The sequence below is a fragment of the Moschus berezovskii genome, chromosome 11, assembly GCF_049115385.1.
Source record: "Moschus berezovskii isolate FMDL1 chromosome 11, NW_MosBer_1.0, whole genome shotgun sequence".
In the NCBI taxonomy this organism is placed as follows: Eukaryota; Metazoa; Chordata; class Mammalia; order Artiodactyla; family Moschidae; genus Moschus; species Moschus berezovskii.
In genome coordinates, this window is record NC_142470.1 from 16,910,625 (window position 1) to 16,934,978 (window position 24,354).

A 24,354-nucleotide genomic window follows, 5' to 3' on the forward strand; every position below is an offset into this window, starting at 1 on the left:
GCAGCTGCAGAGGTGGCTATGTCTCTGCCTGGTTCTATCACTACCTGCTGGATCCAAACAGAGATTTGAGAGCAGCATGCCCATCTACATCCAGTTTGAACTATTACTGATTCCAGGAGACGGAGCTGAGCCATGTGGCAGAGAAAAACAGATGTCGGTCCTACTCCTGAGACTTTAGTCTTGGCCTTGTTCCAACTTTCATTTTCGCGAAGAAGGAAATTGAAACTTAACCCTCAGCTGAGCATTAGTCAAGGAAGGTGTGTCCTTCCTCCCGTGTGACAGGTTGCCAAGCATGTATAAAAGCCAGCCTGCAGTTGCAACACAGCCTCAGGGCACCTGCCACCATGTGGATGCTGGTACCCATTGCGTTCGCTCTCAAGCTGCTGAGCGCCTTCCTGCAGCCCCTGGGCTCTGTGTGGAGCAGCTTGGGGCCCCTGTTCCTCCAGCTCCGGGCAGCATCTTGGCTGGCAGGGGGCGAGAGGAACCGGCCGCTCCAGGGCAGGAGGGAAGCAGGGGAGCCCGGCAGGGTGGAAGGAGAGGGCGGCAGCAACCTGCCCACCACCCCCACCAGCGTCAATTACCACTTCACCCGCCAGTGCAACTACAAGTGCGGCTTCTGCTTCCACACAGCCAAAACGTCCTTTGTGCTGCCGCTGGAGGAGGCTAAGAGAGGTCTGCTGATGCTGAAAGAAGCAGGTGAGTCCCCAGACCCTGGAAAGCCCTCTGGTCCTCGGGCACTTCGAGAAGGGTGAAGAGGCAGGGGCGGGGGGCAGCCCTGGCTGGAGAGGTTCCCCAGGACCTCAGTCCTTCCCAGGACACAACGGGGATGCACTCCGGCCAGAGGAGGTGTGGATGGGCGCCGAGATCTTCCCAACCTGCAGAGTGGGCTGGCATTGGGGAGCAAAGCGTCACTGCTGCTTCTAAGTGAACAGCATGGGGAAGGAGGCAGGTTGGGAAGTTGTAGCTCTCTCTGAGTTCATGGACTGAGTTCCCCAGAAACAGCTGAGGAGAGCTGCCAACAAATACAAAAGCTTTCGACTTAAGAAACGCAATGTTTGGGTTTGTTGCTTGGGACTATTTATGTGCTCTTATCATGAATATTTAGAGAAGCTGTGTACCATTCAAGTAAGGCAGTGCTTTTGCTCTGGAGACTTGCTCACTGAGTATCACCACATCAGTAACAGGCAGGCATCTCAGAGAGAGCCCAGACAGTCCAGGTCTAACGTGATCTGCCCTCCTGCTCTCCCGTCCGCCTGTCTTCCCTAGAGCACCTCCTAAGCCAGCAACCTCAGCCATATCACCAGCTTCTTTCTCAACTTGCTGAGCTCTGCTGCAGACATATAACATGCATTTGCCCTGGCTTGCACACATCCTGAACATCACAGTGACCACATCCTGATAAAGAGCAGGCAAATCTGTACAAAGAACAGCAGGGTGCCCATAGCTCCTGCCGCCTTCAGCCCCTGCCCTTCCTGCCCAGGGTAACCACTAGCTCTTATTCTGACACCAGTCTTGCCATATTTGGTACTGTATATGCTGAGAATGGGAGAAGGCAATGGCAACCCACTCCAGTACTCTTGCCTGGAAAATCCCATGGACTGAGGAGCCTGGTAGGCTGCAGTCCATGGGGTTGTGAAGAGTCGAAACGACTAAGCGACTTCACTTTCATGCATTGGAGAAGGAAATGGCAACCCATTCCAGTGTTCTTGCCTGGAGAATCCCAGGGACAGCGGAGCCTGGTGGGCTGCTGTCCATGGGGTTGCACAGAGTCTGATACGACTGAAGCGACTTAGCAGCAGCAGCAGCATGCTGAAAACGTGCACCTGACCTTTACTGGATCTGACGTATTTCACTCCCCGTATGTCTGCCCGTTCATCCGCAGCTCATCTAGCACCTGACCCACCTTGCCGCCATTCCCAGTGGCATCTAGTTTAGCATCTCAGTATTTCTCACCAGGACTGTTGCAGTTCATCTCATTGTCCCTGTGTCCCCACAGAAAGCACGTGATTGTACGGAAATATATGTCGGATGCATAACTCCCCTGACTGAACTTTCTTGCCTGGCTTCCAAGCCCAAACTTGTGAGCACAGGCTTCAAGCACCATGTTGTCATCCTCACCATTTCCTGAAGGACCCCATGCTATGGGCACATCACGTGACACAATTCTCCCCCATCACCTTCCTCGTGGACCCTGATCGCACTGTTTTCTCTGGAATGCCAGTCACCCCAGGCTCTGTTAGTGAACTTTCAAAGCTCCTTAGAATTATTCCTGGTCCTCTTCATGCAAGATACCTTCCCAGGTAGCACTAGTGGTAAAGAACCCTCCTGCCAATTCAGGAAACCCAAGAGGCTGGGGTTTGATCCCTGGGTCAGGAAGATCCCCTGGAGAAGGGAATGGCAACCCACTCCAGTATTTGTGCCTGGAGAATCCCATGGACAGAGGAGCCTGGCAGGCCAAAATCCATGAGGTCGCAGAGTCAGACATGACTGAGCAACTAAGCACATAGCACAGTGCCCTCCAAATCCACCCATGAGGTGGCAAACAGCAAAGTTTTCATTCTTTTTTATTGCTGAGTAGTATTCCATTGGGTTTATATATACCACATCTTCTTTATCCATTCAACCTCTGATAGACACTTTAAAAAAATGGAAAAGCTTTTGGCACAGCAAAAGAAACCATTGACAGAATGAAAAGACAACATGAATGAGAAAAGATAACTTTCAAATGAAATGACTGATAAGGAATTAATAGCCAACATATATAAACAGCTCAGACAACTGAACATCAAAAAACAAACAACCCAGTTAAAAAATGGGCAGAACTAAATGGACATTTTCCAGAGAGGAAATGTAGATAGCCAACTGTCTGTGTCCATGAAAGGATGCTCAACACCACGAATTATCAGGGAAATGCAAATCAGAACCACAATGAGGGATCATATCACCTCATGCCAGTCAGAATGGCTACCATCAAAGAGACCGCAGAAAACAAATGCTGGAGAGGATGTGGAGACAAGGGAACCCTGGTACACTGTGGTTAGGAATGTAAATTTGGGCAGACACTGTTCAGAGCAGTATGGTGGTTCCTTAAAAAACTAAAAACAGAATTACCGTGAAAAAAAAAATTGAACATGTTAGTCACTCGGTCGTGTCCAACTTTTCTTGACCTATATGGACTGTAGCACGCCAGGCTCCTCTTTCCAGGGGATTCTCCAGGCAAGAATACTGGAGTGGATTGTCATTCCCTTCTCCAGGGGCTCTTCCCAACCCGGGGATAGAACTCAGGTCTCCTGCACTGCAGGTGGATTCTTTACCATCTGAGTCACCAGGGAAGCCCAGTGACACAACAGTTTCACTTCTGTGTATACATTCAGTTCAGTTCAGTCACTCAGTCGTGTCCGAATCTCCGCGACCCCATGAATCACAGCACGCCAGGCCTCCCTGTCCATCACCAACTCCCGAAGTACACTCAAACTCATGTCCACAGAGTCGGTGATGCTATCCAGCCATCTCATTCTCTGTCGTCCCCTTCTCCTCCCGCCCCCAACCTTTCCCAGCATCAGAGTCTTTTCCAGTGAGTCAACTTGTCGCATGAGGTGGCCAAAGTATTGCAGTTTCAGCTTTAGCATCAGTCCCTCCAATGAACATCCAGGATTGATCTCCTTTAGAATGGACTGGTTGGATCTCCTTGCAGTATAAGGGACTCTCAAGAGTCTTCTCCAACACCACAGTTCAAAAGCATCGATTCTTCGGCGATCAGCCTTCTTCACAGTCCAACTCTCACATCCATACATGACCACGGGAAAAACCATTGCCTTGACTAGACGGACCTTGGTTGGCAAAGTAATGTCTCTGCTTTTTGATATACTATCAAGGTTGGTCATAACTTTCCTTCCAAGGAGCAAGCGTCTTTTAATTTAATGGCTGCAATCAGCATCTGCAGTGATTTTGGAGCCCCCAAAAATAAAATCTGACACTGTCTCCACTGTTTTTCCATCTATTTCCCATGAAGTGATGGGACCAGATCCCATGATCTTTGTTTTCTGAATGTTGAGCTTCAAGCCAACCTTTTCACTCTCCTCTTTCACTTTCATCAAGAGGCTTTTGAGTTCCTCTTCACTTTCTGCCATAAGGGTGGTGTCATCTGCATATCTTAGGTTATTGATATTTCTCCCAGCAATCTTGATTCCAGCTTGTGCTTCTTCCAGCCCAGAGTTCCTCATGATGTACCCTGCATATTGAATGAGGAATTCCCCAGGTCACTAGGTGCCCAGTATGCTACTGGAGATCAGTGTATACATTAGAAAGAAGTAAAAACACTATTTGAAAAGAAACACGCACCCCAATGTTCATAGCACACTATTTAAACATTGCCAAGGTATGGAAGCAACCTAATTGCCTGTTGTAGCATGTTTAACATTTTGTTAACATCTTTTGTTTTATTGTTTTGTTTTTAATACTTGGGTCCCCAAAGAGTTCGAGTTCTAAGACTGAAACTTGACATTCTGTTTATCTTTTTGTCTAGTGAAATATCTAGCAGGTAATAGGAAGCTAATGAATTTTTTGAATAGATGAATTAATGCATGAATGAAAAACCCCGTGAGGGCTGAGGTTGTGGAAAGAACTTAGACTCTTGATTTATAAGGTCAGTGTTTGAGTTCCTGCCCCAGCGCTCATTGCTGCTAAGTCACTTCAGTCGTGTCCGACTCTGTGTGACCCCATAGACGGAAGCCCACCAGGCTCCCCCATCCCTGGGATTCTCCAGGCAAGAACACTGGAGTGGGTTGCCATTTCCTTCTCCAATGTGTGAAAGTGAAAAGTGAAAGTGAAGTCGCTCAGTCGTGTCTGACCCTTAGCGACCCCACAGACTGCAGCCTACCAGGCTCCTCCATCCATGGGATTTTCTAGGCAAGAGTACTGGAGTGGCTTGCCATTGCCTTCTCCGCAGAGCTCATTAGATGTGTCAAGAAATTTGCCTTTCTGACTACCAGTTTAATATTCTTTAAAATATAGAGCATGATGATAGCTCATGTATCAATCTTACAAAGTTTCTACAAGGCACAAATAAATGAATGTTCTTGTGTTTTTAATAGAGCATAAACTATTATAGTTATAATTAATACATATTGTGACCTCTCAGTTTCAAGTAAATGAAACCAAAGTTAGTTAAAATGGTTAGGGTATAGTATGGGTGGCATGACCTGTAAGTGAAATTTCTGGTAAATGAAGGAAAATCTATTTTGGTGACTATTAAAATTTAAATTTACTTTTAAATTTAAATTAAGAAAATAAATGTAAATATACATTACATTTAAAATTAAAATTGCTACTCTGGATGAAGAGGCTTCCCTTGTAACTCAGTTGGTAAAGAATCTGCCTGCAATGCAGGAGACCCAGGTTTGATTCCTGGGTCAGGAAGGAATTCCCTGGAGAAGGAAATGGCAACCCCACTCCAGCGTTCTTGCTTAGAGAATCCCATGGATGGAGGAGCTTGGCAGGCTACAGTCCATGAGGTCTCAAGAGTCGGACATGACTGAAGCAACTAAACCACCACCACTCTGGATGAAGACGCTTCCATATTATTTGCCCCTCTGATTTTACACAGCAGACTGACTAGAACGCAGCCATTATGCGCATCGTCACAGCCCTTGACCTGAGCTGTGACAGGATGGATTGCGTGTTGCCCCCCCGTGAATGAACGGCTCCTTTCCTAAGCTCTTAACTGCATCTCTACATCCTGTTCCCTCAGCCTCCTTGTTCACGCATCCCCTCTGGCCTGCTGCTCAAACTCATCACGGGCTACACCGCTGGCCGACACACTGTTTCACTTTCCCCAGTTGTCTGTCCCTGTTCAATCACATTTTTAGGGAACAATATTTTATTGAATAATAATGCTCGTCACACAAGCTGCCTCCTAGCATGTTAACTTATGAAGAGTGAGATGATGTAATTTATCACTGTCCCACTGCAGAAGCTTCTGAGAGCAAAACAGGGTGCTGGGAAGAGCAACTGATGAGACGTGGTCTCTGTAAACCAGGACTGTCCTGGGAAAGCCAGGACGGAGGGTAAACTCACTTTAGAAAGTGTCTTAGAAAGAGTCTTCTCCAACACCACATTCTTTGGTGCTCAGCGTTCTTTACAGTCCAACTCTCACATCCATACTTGACTATTGGAAAAACCATAGCCTTGACTAGACCGACCTTTGTTGACAAAGTAACGTCTTGCTTTTTAATATACTGTCTAGGTTGGTCATAGCTTTCCTTCCAAAGAGCAAATGTCTTTTAATTTCATGGCTGCAGTCACCATCTGCAGTGATTTTTCAGTTCAGTTCAGTCGCTCAGTCTTGTCTGACTCTTTACGATCCCATGAATCACAGCATGCCAGGCCTCCCTGTCCATCACCAACTCTCGGAGTTCACTCAAACTCAGGTCCATCGAGTCAGTGATGCCATTCAGCCATCTCATTCTCTGTCGTCCCCTTCTCCTCCCACCCCCAACCTTTCCCAGCATCAGTCTTTTCCAGTGAGTCAACTCATTGCATGAGGTGGCCAAAGTATTGGAGTTTCAGCTTTAACATCAGTCCTTCCAGTGAACACCCAGGATTGATCTCCTTTAGAATGGACTGGTTGGATCTCCTTGCAATCCAAGGGACTCTCAAGAGTCTTCTCCAGCACCACAGTTCAAAAGCATCAATTCTTTGGTGCTCAGCTTTCTTCACAGTCCAACTCTCACATCCATACATGACCACTGGAAAAACCATAGCCTTGAGTAGACGAACCTTTGTTGGCAAAGTAATGTCTCTGTTTTTTAATATGCTGTCTAGGTTGGTCATAACTTTCCTTCCAAGGAGTAAGCGTCTTTTAATTTAATGGCTGCAATCAGCATCTGCAGTGATTTTGGAGCCCCAAAAAACAAAGTCTGACACTGTTTCCACTGTTTCCCCATCTATTTCCCATGATGTGATGGGACCAGATGACATGATCTTTGTTTTCTGAATGTTGAGCTTCAGGCCAACCTTTTCACTCTCCTCTTTCACTTTCATCAAGAGGCTTTTGAGTTCCTCTTCACTTTCTGCCATAAGGGTGGTATCATCTGCATATCTGAGGTTATTGATATTTCTCCCGGGAATCTTTTTTTTTTTTCCTTTTTTTAATTATTTTTTCCCCGGTAATCTTGATTCCAGCTTATGCTTCTTCCAACCCAGCGTTCCTCATGATGTACCCTGCATATAAGTTAAACAAGCAGGGTGACAATATACAACCCTGCCGGACTCCTTTTCCTATTTGGAACCAGTCTGCAGTGATTTTGGAGCCCCCCAAAATAAAGTCTGTCACTGTTTCCCTATCTATTTGCCATTTCTCTCCAGTCTCATTTTATTACCTTGAGAAAACACTACTTTTGCCATTAAAATGATAATGGATGTTGATGAAGTGCTAAAATAGAAGGAAAATCCATGTGCTGTCTGTCCCAGGTATGGAGAAGATCAACTTCTCAGGCGGGGAGCCGTTCCTCCAGGACCGGGGCGAGTACCTGGGCAGGCTGGTGAAGTTCTGTAAGCAGGAGCTGCAGCTGCCCAGCGTCAGCATCGTCAGCAACGGGAGCCTGATCCGCGAGAGGTGGTTCCAGAAGTATGGTGAGCGGCCTCCATGGCCTGTGACTCTGGCCACTGTCACTGTTGATCACTGCATTTCCTTCCATCCTGGGCCTCCGGGCTGGCCTGCTGGGGATCTGAAGGGAGGAAAACAGCAAGTGTGCTAGTTGTAATCTCTCTTCAGGCTGCACACCGAGTTTCGGTAGGGCTCTCATAAAGAAGTACGGCAAAGCAGATAGCAGGACCCACCAGCAGATGCTCCCGTCCATTATCAAAGTAGCTTTGCTGCTGCTGCTGCTGCTAAGTTGCTCCAGTCATGTCCGACTCTGTGTGACCCCGCAGACGGCAGCCCACTAGGCTCCCCCATCCCTGGGATTCTCCAGCAAGAACACTGGAGTGGGTTGCCATTTCCTTCTCCAATGCATTAAAGTGAAAAGTGAAAGTGAAGTCGCTCAGTCTTGTCCGACTCTTCTTCGCAACCCCATGGACTGAAGCCTACCAGGCTCCTCCATCCATGGGATTTTCCAGGCAAGAGTACTGGAGTGGGTGCCATCGCCTTCTCCAAAGTAGCTTTAGTTGAGTCATTGGTGGGGAAGATGAACACAGCAGACAGTTTTACAAGCCCTGACCTTATTGTTTCCTATTCATGTTTGATTTTTAGAGTATTTACGGAAATGACTCTGTTTTAGTAGTCTCCTGTGTAAATTGAGGGATTGGACTAAAACAGTTGTTCTCCCCTCTGGCTATGTATTTGGCTACTGAGGAACTTCAAATACGACATCTCTGCTGGGACTGGCCTCCAGACTATTTATTTCAGAGCCTTGTGGTGTGTGGACATTCCAACTTGGGGTACTCCAAAGGGATTCCACTCTGCAATCAGGGTTACGAACCCCTGGTCTTAAGACTGTTGATATTTTGTCACTAAGTCGTGTCCTACTCTTTTGTGACCTCATAGATAGTAACCTGCCAGGCTCCTCTGTCCATGGGATTCTCCAGGCAAAAATATTGGAGTGGGTTGCCATTTCCTTCTCCAGGGGCTCTTCCTGTCTAAGGAATCAAACCTGTGTCTCTGCATTGGCAGGTGGATTCTTTACCACTAAGCCACCAGAGAAGCCTAAGACTGTGGAGGTCCCTTAATGCTAATTTTTACATAGATAAGGAAATGGCAACCTACTCCAGTATCCTTGCCTGGAAGAATCTCGTGGACACAGGAGCCTGGTGGGCTACAGTCCATGGGGTTGCAAAGAGTCAGGCACGACTGCGCGACTAACACTTAACACTTATTAATATTCTTAGAGCAGTACCTGGAATTTAGGAAGCATTTGAAAAATCTTAGCTATTATTACATTTTATTTTTTTTTTGTTTATTTAGTCTATTTTATTTATGTTGTTTTTAACAGCTTTTTAAAATTAATTCTTATTGGAGTATAGCTGCTTTACAATATTGTGTTAGTTTCTGCTGTACAGCAGAGTGAATCAGCTGTTTGTTTACATGTATCCCCTCTTGTTTTGGATTTCCATCCCATGTAGGTCAGCACAGAGCACTACTATCATTTTAGTAAACAGTTCTGATTGGACTCTTTGGGTAAAATGTTCTGTGTTTGCTTTCTGTGAGTTGTTCGAGTCCTGAAATCATTCAAAGGCTAGTTGCATGTACGATGTGTTGAGGGCGTTCACGGGGATCTCTGTTGAAACGCTCTTTCCTAGACGATGAAGAAATGGACGTGGGGGAGGGGAGGGCAGGGTGTGGGGAGGGTTGTACTTCCCATCTGGGAAAGGTTAACAGGAGGAGCACAGGGCCACAAGTCAGCAATAAAACACCTGTGAAGGGCGTCACTCAGTCAAAGGTGAGCATCAGAAATTCAAAAGTAAGCTTTGGGAACTGGATTTAGAGAGATAAGACAGGGTTAGGGAGCCATGTGAGCAGAGAAGTCTGAGTTGGGTTTTCTGGCTGTGTCCTGGGCAGTGCATTCCCTTTAAGACGTGTGGTGTGAGGACTAAGGGCCATGAGCAGGGTCGCACCTCAGGGCAAAAGCTCAGCAGCTGGTCCGGAGAGGCAGTGCAGAGTAGGGAATTTGGAAGCGCCTAAGAAAAAGGATGAAGCTGAAGCTCCGATACTTTGACCACCTGATGTGAAGAGTTGACTCATTGGAAAAGACCCTGATGCTGGGAAAGACTGAAGGCAGGAGAAGTGGGAGGCAGAGGATGAGATGGTTAGATAGCATCACCAAGTCAATGAACATGAATTTGACCAAACTCCTGGAGTTAGTGGAGGACAGCCTGGCATGCTGCTGTCCATGGGGTCACACAGAGTCAGACATGAATGACTTAGTGACTGAAAGACAGCAAAGAAAAAAGATCACTGGGGTAGGGAGACAACAAGAAAGTGCAAGGACTATTCATAGCAGACACTTTGACAGCCAATTGTGAACAGTCATTGATTTTTATCCCATCTCAGAGATCAGGGTTAGTGTTGCCATATGCTCAGACTATTGAGGATACATCCTAAATCTACACTTTATTTTTTTACACCTTTGATTTTGTAGTAGAGCGTGTGCCATGTGCTCAGTCGCTCAGTCGTGTTGGACTCTTTGCAACCCCATGGACTATATACCCAGCCAAGCTCCTCTGTTCATGGAATTTCCCAGGCAAGAATACTGGAGTGGGTTGCCATTTCCTCCTCCAATTTAGTTACACATAAATCTATTCTTTCTCAAATTCTTTTTCCCGTTTAGGCTATTAGAGTGTTGAGCTGAGTTCCCTGCGCTGCATAGTAGGTCCTTGTTGGCTGTCTGTTTTAAACATAGCAGTTTGTCCAGCTCAGTTCCAGGTGCTTTCACTTTGTCAATCGCAGACCCGCAGCTGTCACTGCCCTGCTCCCTCCTGGTGATCATGCGTTCATTCTCTAAGTCTGTGAGTCTGTTTCCATTTTGTAAATAAGTTCATGTGTATCATTTTTAAGATTCTCCAACACAAGCCGTATCATTCCATATTTCTCTTTTTCTGCCCGACTTCACTCAGTATGACAATTTCTTGGTCCATCCATGTTGCTGCGGTGGCATTATTTCATTCTTTATAATGACTGTTAAATCCCCCAAATAAAACTATTTTTAAAAGGAGTGAAATAATTTTGTTACCAAGTCCAAGCTCCCTCTGCTCACCACACGACAGGCCTTAAAATTGGGAGAGGAGGTGTTGAGACAAGGAATAAGGACTTGACTCCAAAAGCTGGCAGAAGGACCAGATGGCAGACTGTCTCAAAATAGCCATCTCGTTGGGGTCTGGAGGAGATGAGAAATAAAGTAAAAAGGCCCCAGGTTTTGCAATTATTCCCGCAAGGGCCCTCAGGGAGGGGATGTATATGTTTCTTTTCTCTTGCAGGTGGACAAGGTCAGGGTGTTTCTCTGAACAAAGACATTTTGGTTTAATATTCATGCAGAGGGGCAGGGTTCTCCAAGGCAGACCATTGTGTACGGACAGTGTTCTTTTAGTGAACAATAGAAAAGGGAAGCAAAGGTTAAAGTAAAAGACACAGAGCTGGCATGTAGTCAGATTTAGCTCTTGTAACATTTTTAAATATCTGGAGGAACAAACGGTGTTTTTGCCTACTTCTGTGGTCCATAAGGCTCCAGTTCTCCACCTCTGGCTTGAAAGCCTATGCTCTTTTTTTTTCTTTAATAATTTTATTTCTTTATTTTTGGCTGTGCTGACTTCCCTGCTGTGCAGGCTCTTCTCTACTTTGGGCACCAGAGGCTGCTCTTCCTTGTAGTGCACAGGCTTCTCATCACACTGGCTTCTCGCGTTGCAAGCACAGGCTCAGGGGCACGTAGGCTTCTGTCGCTGTGGCTCCCGGGCTTGGAGCCCAAGCTCAGTAGCAGTACTCGGGCTTGGTTGCTCTGAGGCATGTGGGCATCTTCTTAGATCAGGGAGTGAACCCGTGTCTCTTTCGTTGGCAGGCGGATTCTTTCCCAGACAGCCCCCAGAGAAGCCCAAAATCCTATGCTTTTATCCTTGGATGGAAAAGCTTAACATAAGTTTTCATCCTTGGACAGAAAAGCCTAACAGTGATCGTTTTCCTCAGGTGAATATTTGGACATTCTCGCCATCTCCTGTGACAGCTTTGACGAGCAGGTCAATGTCCTTATTGGCCGTGGTCAAGGAAAGAAGAACCATGTGGAAAATCTCCAGAAACTGAGGACATGGTGTAAGGAATACAGAGTGGCCTTCAAGATAAACTCAGTCATCAATCGATTCAACGTGAACGAGGATATGAAGGAACAGATAAACGCGCTGAACCCTGTCCGCTGGAAGGTACAAACCACATTGCTTTTGTGATTGTAATGAAGTGAATGTTCAGGAGAGATTTGCTTCAGGGACACCAGAAATGATAAGGATACAGAGAACTCTAGACTCAGAGAGCCAGCTGGGTTTGGTCCTTCTTTCTGCTAGACTTAAAATCAGCTTCTGGGGACTCATCCCATACGCACTGTCCTGAAACAGATTAGCAGGAGGACTTGTGTGAATATGTCGGGGTTTTTTTTTTTGGTAAAAATTTATTTATTTTTGACTATGCCGGGTCTTCACTGCCGCATGAACTTTTTTCTGATTGCAGCGATGAGGGATTACTCTCTAGGTGCAATGCGTGAGCTTCTCATTGTGGTGGCTTCTCTTGCTGCAGAGCACAGGCTTCAGACTTCAGTAGTTAGCAGCATGGGGACTCTATTTGCAGCTCCTGGGCTCAGTGGTTGTGGTGCATGGGCTTAGTGGCTCCGAGGCATGTGGGATCTTCCCGGTTCAGGGACTGAACTCATGTGCCTTGCATTGCTAGGTTTCTTAATCATTGGACTGTCAAGGAAGCCCCTGAATATGTGTTCTTAACAATCTGCTCTGGTCATTGTCATGCGGGAATCTATGAAAGCCTGTGGCTGGGCCTCAGACTAATGCAACTGAAGATAGGATGTAGAATTCAATTCTAGCAAGGAAAAGAGAGGAAGAAAACTCATGTAGTATGAAGCTATGTCTGCTGAGATAAAGTGGGAAGGTGAAATGGGAAAGGTTTAATTCTGCCAAAAAGCCAAGAAGACTTCATGTAGGAGGCAGTATTTGACTCCTTCTCTAGTGGATGAGTCTTCCTTGACTCAGATGGTAAAAAATCCACCTGCAGTGCAGGCAACCTGGATTTAATCCCTAGGTCTGGAAGATCCTCTGGAGAAGGAATGACAACCCACTCTAGTATTCTTGCCTGGAGAATCCCATGGACAGAGGAGCCTGGTGGGCTATGGTTCATGGGGTCTCGAAGAGTTGGACATGACTGAAGCAACTTAGCAGGCATGCATGCACATAATGGCTTAAAACCTAAAGGGAAAACCCCATAATCAAAGTGTTAAATATTTTAGGAAGCCTGTTTCACTGGGTATATTTCGTCATTTACATCTAAAATGTAGTAAGAAACAATATGCATTTCTATATAAAGGTTTAAAAACTACTTTTAAAAATACCACAGTATAAATACTAACAATAACATTCTGATCTAAAAAATTGAAAACGTATAGGCAGATATATTGTAAATGACTTTCCAGGTGTTACTAGTGATAAAAAATGTGCCTGCCAAAGCAGAAGATATAGGAGATGTGGGTTCGATTCCTGGGTCAGGAATCTCCCCTGTTAAGAGGGCATGGCAACCCACTCCAGTATTCTTAACTGGAGAAACGCATGGACAGAGGAGCCTAGTGGTCTACAGTCCACAGAGTCGCAGAGCTGGACACAACTGAGTGACTGAGCACACATATTATAAACCTGATTATTTTGTATCAAAGACATAGACATACACATAAAAATCACTTATATTCCTCAAGTCACCAAAAACTGTTCATCTCAATAGGTATAGCTAGCTAATGTTCCAAACCCAAAGGCTAGAGATGCCCCTAAAAGTAATAGTAAAGGAGTTCCTCTCCTACACTTTGCAATTCTGTTCATCTCATGAAGATTATTTTCAGAACACTAAGAGAGATTTCTATATATATAAAATATTCTTATAAACTTATGTTGATTTCAGCTGAAGTTTCTAATTTTGTAAAAGATGCCCAATTACCCAATGTTGATCCCCTGGAGAAGAAAATGGCAACCCACTCCAGTATCCTTGCCTGGAAAATTCCATGGATGGAGGAGCCTAGCAGACTACAGTCCACGGGGTCGCAAAGAGCTGGACACGACTGAGCAACTTCACTTCATTTCACTCATATTATGAAAAAAAAAAAAAAAACTTAGATCACGTATATCCTAGATCAATTTTTTTTAAATTTATATTTTGGTAATATTTGGGCTTTTAGTACCATATTCCTAAATTTCAGGGCACATTTTCATTTTGCCAGAGCAGTGTCTTTCTAGACTGTTCCTCAATTGAACAAGTCTTCTCTGCTTGGCTTCCCTGGTGACTCAGATGGTAAAGAATCCGCCGGCAATGCGGGAGACTTGGGTTTGATCCCTGGGTCAAGAAGATCCCCTGGAGAAGGAAATGTATTCTCACTCCAGTATGCTTGCCTGGGAAATCCCATGAACAGAGGACCATGGTGGGCTGCAGTCCGCAGTCCACAGTCCACAGGGTTGCAAAGAGTCGGACACAACTGAGCGACTAACACTTGCACTCTCTCTGCTCAGGAGGGATGAGACTTGGTTCAGAGGGAAATGTAATTTGGGATAAAAAGCAGCGGACAGCTCTTTAGGAGGCCAACACTACCCTTGTGTTTCAGGTCTTTCAGTGTCTCATAATCGAGGGTGAGAATTCTGGAGAAGATGCTCTGAGAGAAGCGGAACGGTTCGTGATCAGCGATGAAGAGTTTGAAGCGTTCTTAGATCGCCACAAAGACGTGTCCTGCTTGGTGCCCGAGTCTAACCAGAAGGTTAGAAAGTGAAATTTCTAAGTGTATTAATAGAAAGTGAATGTCATTTTGTTTCCATTCACACACCTAGCTCCAAAGAGAAAAGGGTCTCCACCGAGGGCTGCCCATGCAGGGGTGTAGGAGGGTTTCGTGGAGAGAGGGGAGGAGTCTCATGGTAGATATAGAAGCTGTACTAAATCTTTAGGTTTCCAGTGAGAACAGTGGGTATGTCTTGTCAGCACAAATGCATATGTCCTGTAGATTAAACCATGTCAGCCAAAGCATGTCTACCCTGAGGAGCTTCCACAGAGCAAATAATCAGAGTGTTCTCTGAAGGCAAAGGAAAAAAGAACTTCTTGTTCAAAGCTATGTTCCTACGGTGTTAGTTCAGTTCAGTTCAGTTGCTCAGTCGTGTCCGACTCTTTGCCACCCCATGAATCACAGCACGCCAGGCCTCCCTGTCCATCACCAACTCCCGGAGTTCACTCAAACTCATGTCCACAGAGTCGGTGATGCCATCCAGCCATCTCATTCTCTGTCGTCCCCGTCTCCTCCCGCCCCCAAGCCTTCCCAGCATCAGGGTCTTTTCCAGTGAGTCAACTCGTCACATGAGGTGGCCAAAGTATTGGAGTTTCAGCTTCAACATCAGTCCTTCCAATGAACACCCAGGATTGATCTTTAGAATGGACTGGTTGGATCTCCTTGCAGTCCAAGGGACTCTCAAGAGTCTTGGAGAGGAGTAAAAAAAATTGAAGGTAGTCTGATACTTAACATACGGAGAACAGGTAAACTCATGTTGTCAGTATGGAATGTTATACTGACTAAATAGCACAGTTCAAAGAACATTAGGGAGCCAGGATAAATTTGCATGGTATGATATTGGGTGCAAATAAAGAACAACAGGCAAAATCCATTCACCCTTTAATCCTAGTGTGCACAGGTGTGTATGTACGCATCCCATGGTTGTCTTGGGGTACTGGATTATCAATCATTTTTGTTTACCTTGATAACTCTTAGGACTTAAATTTTTTCTAAAATAGGTAATTTTGTTATTTTTCAACTATTTAAAAATCAAAAGCTTTCCCCATCTTCCCCTGAAGAATAAACACGCAGCAAAATCTCTCCCTCACATGCTTATATCCTATTGGAAATTCCAGAAAAAGGACTCGTTCCTTATGCTTTAGACTCCTAAGTCATGTTGACCAGAGCATGAATAAGAAAATCCCCAGACAGGGTCAGAGCAGCTTTCAGAAAGAGGACAGAGAACAGAGGAGATTACGCATATGTCCACACTGCTGTATTTGACTTTGGAAAAGTTGTCTTAATTATGCAGTTAATGTGAGACCAAAGAAAGTATAAGTTATAATAAGCATTACTTGTAATACTTGGTGAGGACTTCACTGAGGGATCAAGAGCCAGAAATCTCCTCCCCCATTTCAGAAACACATAGGCCTGAGTCATAGGGTTAGCTGACCTCACCACATCAGAGGCAGAATTAACTGACCCATCTACATCAGAGGAAGGGTTAACTGACCTCACCCACGTCAGAGGTAAAGTTAGCTGATCTCAGCTGTGTGAGAGGCAGGGTTAGGCTGACATCACCTATGTCAGAGGTAAAGTGAGGTGAACGAAAGTTGCCGTAGAGACCAAACGGCCTACAAGACTGGAAAATATTTACAATCTGGCCTTTATACAAACACATGTGCAGACCCCAACCTCTGTGGGTACATATGGAGGATACAGCTTCCTACAGAAGTACAGATACACCCTCCACATACCTCTGAAAGGCGTCCCTAGTTACGAGGAATGAAAGCAATGTTCAAGTCCTCAGTAAGCTCCCAGGTAATAGCATTAAAGGGCTTCCCAGGTGGCGCTAGTGGTAAAGAACCCAGCTGCCAATCCAGGAGACGTAAGAGACACAGGTTCGATCCCTGGGTTGGGAAGATCCCCCAGAGAAAGAACTGGCAACCCACTCCAGTATTAATGCTCAGAGAATCCCATAGACAGAGGAGCCTGAAGGACTACAGTCCATGGGGTGGCAAAGAGTCGGACATGACTGAAGCAATTTAGTACACAGGCAGTAGCATTAAAGAGATTCTGCTTTATTCACTGAAAAGGGGGTCCATTAGAGTCATATCACACACACAAGGGACATTGAACGGTGAAGGACGGGGCACCCCAAGATCTGGAGGGCATGGAGAGTTAGCCTGGGGGTTTCCTTGTCAGAGGCGCTTTCAGAGAGCCCTGTGACCTGGCCAGCAGGATACAGAGGCCCGCTTGCTGGAATCTGTTGGAATCTGAATGGACACAGATTGCCCGAGTGGGGGGCATTTTGGGTGGGGGCAGGGCACTGGTAGGTGGCTTACCTTGTGGAGATGTATCCAAAGACGCTCAGGAGATTTGAGAAATGGTGACTCCAGAGGTAAGGCGAAACAAACACACGAACATTGTAAGGCAGACAGCTGAGCGTATGTACTGAAAAATATGCCTGAAACTAAATTTGTCTGTAATTTCTCCTTTGCAGATGAGAGATTCCTACCTTATTCTGGATGAATATGTGAGTATTTCTACTGCATCATAAAATGATCCCTTAAAAATTAGCTAAGCAGCACGGCTAGAGTTGAGTTACAATCAGCATAACTGTTTAACCCATATTCGTTCTTTTTAGCCAGCATTTCCTATTTTTATTGTCACTGATTAGCATCAATATTATAGAGCCCTGACTTCATCCCCTGTGTCCATCTTGGAGCTAAGGTGTTGGGCAGGTATTGGCTTGAACCCAGTGCCCATGTTTGCATGACCACCCTCCCCCTTCCACCACTACATGGTGTCTTCCCTGTGGCCGTGGATCCACGGAGGTTGTGTGGAGCTGACATCACACAGAGCAGACCCCTCTGTTATGCCATCTTTGGCTGGCTTCTCTGGTCGTGGGGCACCAGGGGTTCTTTGCGGGAAGGACGTGTCACAAGTCACATCATTGCCTTTAATCCCTTAGATGCTGCCGGCTTATCTCTGACAGATAGCTGTCGGCTTTGGGGTGAAGAGGTTGCAGAGTCCCCTAAAGCCATCCATACATTCCTATGCCACTGCCTTCCGAGGGAAAAGATAACCCGGTATTCTCAAAACTGAAAAATCTCTTTCCCTTTCCCTCTCTCTCTTCTGTTTTTGTCCCAATTCAGAAACATTGGCCAATATTGCTAGCACAGGACAAGTACTTCCATTCAAAGACCTGTTTTTAAAAAATGAGTTCCAAGAACAGTGGCTTTTCTGTGTTTAAGTTGGATTTGGGGTTTCAAGAAATGCTTACTGTGACTTTTGACACTTTATTATTTTCAAGTTAATCAGTGACGCTTCACAGTCATTCACTTTTTTGTCAATAAGAGCTTTCTTTACAGAGCAGAGGGGTAAGGGTGGTAACACAAGTGTTTAATTTATAGGTTCAAGGTAGAGAGGAAAAGTCAAACGGAATTTATTTTTGGAGTATCCTTACTGCCTGGGGATTTTCACCAATGTTCCTTCAAAATTCTCTGGTACCTGCATAGCTGGAATAAACAGAGTGGGACCAAAATTTACTTTTGGCAATTTAAGAGCATTTTGATTCGGTAAGAATTACTATAAAATGCTCTGTGCCATGGTAGGTCATAAGGTATGAAGATCTTGTTCCTCGCTCCAAGATGCTTAATTTAGGATAAAAACCAAGACCCTTGGACTTCCCTGGTGGCTCAGTGGCAAAGAACCCGACTGCCAATGCAGGAGATGCAGGTTCAATCCCTGGTCTGGGAAGATCCCCTCGAGGAGGAAATTGGCAAACCACTCCAGTGTTCCTGCCTGGGAAATCCCATGGACAGAGGAGCTTGGCGGGCTACAGTCCATGGGGGTAGCAAAGATTCGGACAGGCTGAGTGAACAACAACATCAAGACCCTTAACGGGGCACGTGACTCTTCTTGATGCGGGGCGAGCCTGGCTCTGCAGTGCCTTTTCGTACAACTTTCTCTCCCTTTCTTAAAAGAACATTTTATTACTCTTCACTTATTTGTGCACACACAGTTTTCACACCAGCAATGTCATCTACCTGAAATTTCCCAAACTCACTGTATTATTTCTGGGCTTTAACAATACTGCTCTCTGCGGCTTACAATTTCAAAACACAGCTCAGATGTCAGCATCTTTTGGAAGCCTTTCCAGATTACCCTACCCTCCAATGGGGGGATACGTACAAGTATACCATTCCAGTCATCCTGCACTTGCCTGGCCTAACGTGTTCAGGTGGGTGATGGGAGCTGGTTGAGAGCAGAGATGCTGTCCAATGGGCTCAGCATCCCCAGGGGAACATCTCACTTATAGGTCTCCACAAACATGAATGATTGGAATATCCAGAATCATTTTGAGTTGATCCCCCTAGTTGAGTTTTATAGGAAAATTGTATGGAAATATTCTAACTTTTTTGGAGCCAAAAAAAATAAAGTCTGACACTGTTTCCACTGTTTCCCCATCTATTTCCCATGAAGTGATGGGACCAGATGTCATGATCTTCGTTTTCTGAATGTTGAGCTTCAAGCCAAACTTTTCACTCTCCTCTTTCACTTTCATCAAGAAGCTTTTGAGTTCCTCTTCACTTTCTGCCATAAGGGTGGTGTCATCTGCATATCTGAGGTTATTGATAATTCACTGCAGATGCTGATTGCAGCCAGGAAATTAAAAGATGCTTACTCCTTGGAAGGAAAGTTATGACCAACCTAGATATTATATTAAAAAGCAGAGACATTACTTTGCCAACCAAGGTCCGTCTAGTCAAGGCTATGGTTTTTCCCGTGGTCATGTATGGATGTGCGAGTTGGACTGTGAAGAAAGCTGATCGCCAAAGAATTGATGCTTTTGAACTGTGGTGCTGGAGAAGACTCTTGAGAGTCCCTTGGACTCCAAGGAGATCCAACCAGTCCATTCTAAAGGAGATCTATCCTGGGTGTTCACTGGAAGGACTGATGCTAAAGCTGAAACTGCAATACTTTGGCCACCTCATACGACGAGTTGACTCACTGGAAAAGAGTCTGATGCTGGGAGGGATTGGGGGTGGGAGGAGACGGGGACGACAGAGAATGAGATGGCTGGATGGCGTCACCGACTCGATGGACATGAGTTTGAGTGAACTCTGGGATTTGGTGATGGACAGGGAGGCCTGGTGTGCTGTGATTCATGGGGTCGCAAAGAGTCGGACACGACTGAGCGACTGAACTGAACTGAACTGATTCTAACTTTTGTCCTCAATTTCCTAGATGCGCTTCCTGAACTGTAGAAATGGGCGGAAGGATCCTTCCAGGTCCATCTTGGACGTGGGTGTAGAAGAAGCTATAAAATTCAGTGGCTTTGATGAGAAGATGTTCCTAAAGCGAGGAGGGAAATATGTATGGAGCAAGGCAGACCTGAAGTTGGACTGGTGAAGCTGGAAGCTGGACCACCTTCTGCCTACCTGTGGGGACTACCTTGGGACTCTGTGCTTGGCTGCCCCCCTTCTGATGGGCACTTCTCAGGGGCCCCAAATCCTATTTTCAGTTGCACATGGAATCTGCTTGTCTGTGGTAACTGAACACACACAAATAACTTAGATAATGGAAACCCATAGCTCAGACAAGACAATTAACCTGAGTTAATTAGCTTATTTTGCCTTTAATGTCTGGGTAGTGTTTGCTGTGACTCCTGTGTTTCCGTTTTGGAGTTGCTTTCCTAGTCCTCTCAGTTGATAGTTATTTTCTGGAAAAGTTAGGAAGTCTCTCCACCTGTGGGGAGGCTTTTTCCTTCTCAGCCTTTAAATCATTGCAACCTTGGACATTTAACTAGAAGTTGAGAAATAGTCCATACATATTTCAAAAAAATAAGAAATGCTCATCTTATCAGGCTTTGGTGAGACCCAGAAAGAGATAATCTGTAGCCCACACTGACTATTCCAGGAATGTGAGCCATCTCCCCTTTGTTTTCCAAGATTCTTAACAAAACCGAGGTATGCTTTACGTTTCATGATGGAGTTGACACGGGGTCAGGGCGTGGGCTGCCTGCCGTGTGGATCTTCTGAGCCTGCAGGCAACGACATTGTTTATTTGCTTGGTTGTCTGCACATCACTGGAAAGAAACAAAACCCTCTTCCCGTGGAAATACCACATGAACTTTATTCACGTAACCTAGACACTATCCCGTTGCCTGGGAAGTAAAAATTTCATATCATTGCTCTAAAAAAGCAAAATCACTGACAATTTTTTGCTCAAAGAACTCTTTAATAATCCAGCTGCCATTTTGGCCACTAGATGGCATCTAAATGTTGGCTGATTCTGTTAAGCCCCCATGTATAAATTCTACTTCAGAATCTTTTTTCTCAAGACTTGCAGATTTTTGAAAGTTTGGTTTAAGTGATTTTTTTTTCCTCAGAAAAGATATCCCTACTTCAAATGTTAAGTCACTGTGATTCAAATGAAATAGGAAGTGAATTTCTGTTAACCTGAGGGAAACTACATTTCTCTTTCCCCAAAGAGAAATAATATAAAGTAAAACATTGCACTTGAGAAAAATGAAAAAAAAAGTATATAAATAGAAAAGGAATAAAATTAAAAACACACACACAAAAAAAATGAAAAAAAAAACAGAAAATGAAAAATAAGCTATTTTAAATACATTTTCCAGCTGTTTTTACACCACCACCCACCCACTTCCTTATGCACTGATAGAATTTTCAAAGCCTTAATGTTTAAAATATTCAATTGTTCATTTTTCTTTAGCTGGAGAAGTAGCATTAGAGTAAATTTCAGGTTGGATTATATAACATTTTGCTTTATGTTTTCAGTTTTTAAATATTTGTGTCCATTTTGTGAGACGTATTTCTTTTTATTAGGAAAATAAAAGGTAATTTCAGTGAGGTATCTCCATTTAAGTCTTAAAGGCAGGTATTTTTGTGGTGCTTTCAATTACTGCTTGGTTAGGTTGTAACAATAGGAACGGAATTTTGTCTTGGGAGAACAGCACGCTGGTGTACAAAGTATGAATCTGAGACATCTGATTTGTCGGCTCCTCTTCTATGGCAATCTGGAGTTTGGAGTCTAGTTCTTCGACCAATAAAGAGAATCATGATATAAAGCAAGTGGACAATTCTCCATGAGGTTCTATCAGAAAGTAATTCATTGCACAGGCCGCTCTCTTGCTGGAAGGACTAATTCATTCCTCATGATCAGATGAAGGCTACTCACGCCATAAGCTTTTAAGAATTTGTCTTGAGTGTGTTTTGGACATCTTAGTTTTAGGGAAATATATGTATACATGTTTATTTTTTCTCCATGTGGGATGCTCTTGACTACTGGTCTGTTGTTTTGTAAGATGCTGTAATAAAGTAATTTTTGTACACTACCTTCATTCTCAGTGGGTCAATGTAATGAAGTCTCTCCTTGGTGTGTGTTTAAAGTAATTGCAGGCTTTTACAAACCACCATTGCTAAAGGCAAGTGCGCTTTAAAAATCAACAAAGTTACCAATAATTAATGAATACATTTCAGACAGCGCCACTGGCAACAAGATGGAGCAGAGAAGAGCCACTGGGGAAAGTACTTCTCTGTTTTAAATGAAAGCCAGCATCTTGGGGGCCTGGTGTCCTGAACTTGATCCCTTTGGAAGGAATGAATTCCTGTAGACAGGCAGCAGGAACAGCAGCAGCCCAGGATTTGCGTGGTTGCAGAGCTGCTGTTCTGAATATGACAGGGTCTGCAGTCCGCGGAGCAGGCGTCTGGCACCCAGAGTCCCAGGTGGCGCGGAAACGCTCAGAGCACCTGGTTCTGAGTTGCCCACTCGGTCCCCGCCCCTCAGATGCCTCAGGCCAGGCCTGCCTCTGTTCCTCCCCCAGCCTGACTTCCCCCTCCCGTGTCTTCCCAGCGCTTGGAGTCAAGAGTTCTACACCCCCAGCTCCAATGCCCACCTCATGCCCTCCAGACTCGGACTGGCCCTTCTTGGACATGGGGCATTTTCTGTTGTAATTACTCACTTCTTGAGCTTCCCTGGTGGCTCAGATGGTAAGGCGTCTGCTTGCAATGTGGAGACCCCGGTTCGATCCCTGGGTGGGGAAGATCCCCTGGAGAAAGAAATGGCAACCCACTCCAGTACTCTTGCCTGGAAAATCCCATGGATGGAAGAGCCTCGTAGGCTGTAGTCCATGGGGTCACAAAGAGTTGGACATGACTGAGTAATTTAACTGTCACTTTACTCACTTCTTCAGGAAGGATATGGCCTCATTATCTTTGCCACCCTGGACTTGTCAGGCCAACCCTGGGCTCCAGCCCCCAGGACAGGGATCAGATCCAGGGGCTTAAGGACAGTGAAGGAGACTCAAGAGGCAGCCCAGGTTGTCCAGCTTTGTGGCTGGGACACGGGCAGCCATGTCTGGGGTGCACAACCCAGCATCAAGTCTCTGCCACTGTCTGCTGTTCCAGTCAGGGGCAAAGAATGGCAAATTCCACAGAAAGCCCACATAGCAAGTTCAACTCAGATGCCACTGAGTTGAGTTTGAAAGATGAGAAAGGCTTTTTAACCACATGTTCCCTCCATGATTCTAAGACGAATAAGCATTTGGAGAATATTTGAGAAACAAAATACAGGAAAATGAAGAAAATAAAAATTACCCATAATTACAGCGGCCCAGAGGCAACTGCTAGTTCATTTCACGCATATTTCCAGTAGTGCGTATTTTTAATAGAATTGAGTTCTTACTCAATTTTATTTTCCACATAGCTTCTGAAGGATTTTAAAACCAACAAGCATTTTTATACTTTAATGAGAACAGCCAGTTCTTAACAATTCACACGGAAAGATGAGATTCAATGGTATCCTAAAAACCGCAGTTAATAAAAAAAAAAACAAACCCACTGGATTTGGGTTTTGAATTGTTTACAAATTTGATTACGAATGTGAGTGCAACTCGTGTTCTGGGAATTCACTTTATCTAGAAAATATAATAATAATAAAACCTTCTCTGGGCAAACTCATTCCTGGAGGATCTGGGGAAATGCCCCAAAGTGATTTATTATTTTAACTCGGGCCATCTCGGCTTGTCCTTGTCTGATTCTATCCTCAATTCCCATGTGTGAGTTTTTTCCACCCCAGGAAGCAATTTTCCCATATCAGTGTAATGTTCTACAATTCAACCCAATTCTGACACTCTTTACCTGGAGGTAGCATCAGACCCCAGAGAAGGCAACAGCAACCCACTCCAGTACTCTTGCCTGGAAAATCCCATGGGCAGAGGAGCCTGGTGGGCTGCAGTCCATGGGGTTGCTAAGAGTCGGACATGACTGAGCAACTTCACTTTCACTTTTCACTTTCATGCGTTGGAGAAGGAAATGGCAACCCACTCCAGTATTCTTGCCTGGAGAATCCCAGGGATGGGGAAGCCTGGTGGGCTGCCGTCTATGGGGTCGCACAGAGTCGGACACGACTGAAGCGACTTATCAGCAGCAGCAGCAAAACTAGTAAAGAACTCGCCTGCCAATACAAGACACATAAGAGACTCAGATTCAATCCCTGGGTCGGGAAGGTCCCTGAAGGAAGGCATTGCAACCCACTCCAGTATTTCTGCCTGGAGAATCCAACGGACAGAGGAGCTTGGCAGGCTATAGTCCATGGGGTAGTGAAGAGTCGGATATGACAGCACACACACAGCATCAGATCCTATGGGTTAGGGGCTCGGTCCCACCAGAGGGCACCTGACTCCCCCATCCCCAATACAGATGCTCATCACAACTGCAGGTTATCACCTGTGCTTCTCACTGACTGACCAGATATATCGAAGGGTCCAAGAACTCCCTCCTGGCGTTGGATTAATCTGCTAGACCAGCTCACAGAACTCAAAGAAACACTGTAC

General features: G+C 45.2%; 1 protein-coding gene across 1 annotated transcript; it reads left to right on the forward strand.

The window, feature by feature from the left end:
- The first annotated feature begins 303 nt into the window (after positions 1 to 303).
- Positions 304 to 21,037, forward strand: RSAD2 (radical S-adenosyl methionine domain containing 2). Its single transcript, XM_055399723.2, has 6 exons — positions 304 to 696; positions 7,471 to 7,632; positions 11,672 to 11,901; positions 14,340 to 14,489; positions 16,993 to 17,025; positions 19,743 to 21,037. Exons 1-6 carry the CDS (start codon positions 345 to 347, stop codon positions 19,905 to 19,907), a joined length of 1,092 nt encoding a protein of 363 aa, XP_055255698.2. The 5' UTR covers positions 304 to 344; the 3' UTR covers positions 19,908 to 21,037.
- Positions 21,038 to 24,354: the final 3,317 nt, after the last annotated feature.

Excerpts from the sequence above, each read along its gene's own strand:
- RSAD2 (XM_055399723.2), top strand. The coding sequence starts at position 345 with ATGTGGATGCTGGTACCCATTGCGTTCGCTCTCAAGCTGCTGAGCGCC. Across the intron at positions 697-7,470 it reads GCTGATGCTGAAAGAAGCAG|GTATGGAGAAGATCAACTTC; the intron begins GTGAGTCCCCAG and ends TGTCTGTCCCAG. Across the intron at positions 17,026-19,742 it reads ACCTTATTCTGGATGAATAT|ATGCGCTTCCTGAACTGTAG; the intron begins GTGAGTATTTCT and ends TCAATTTCCTAG.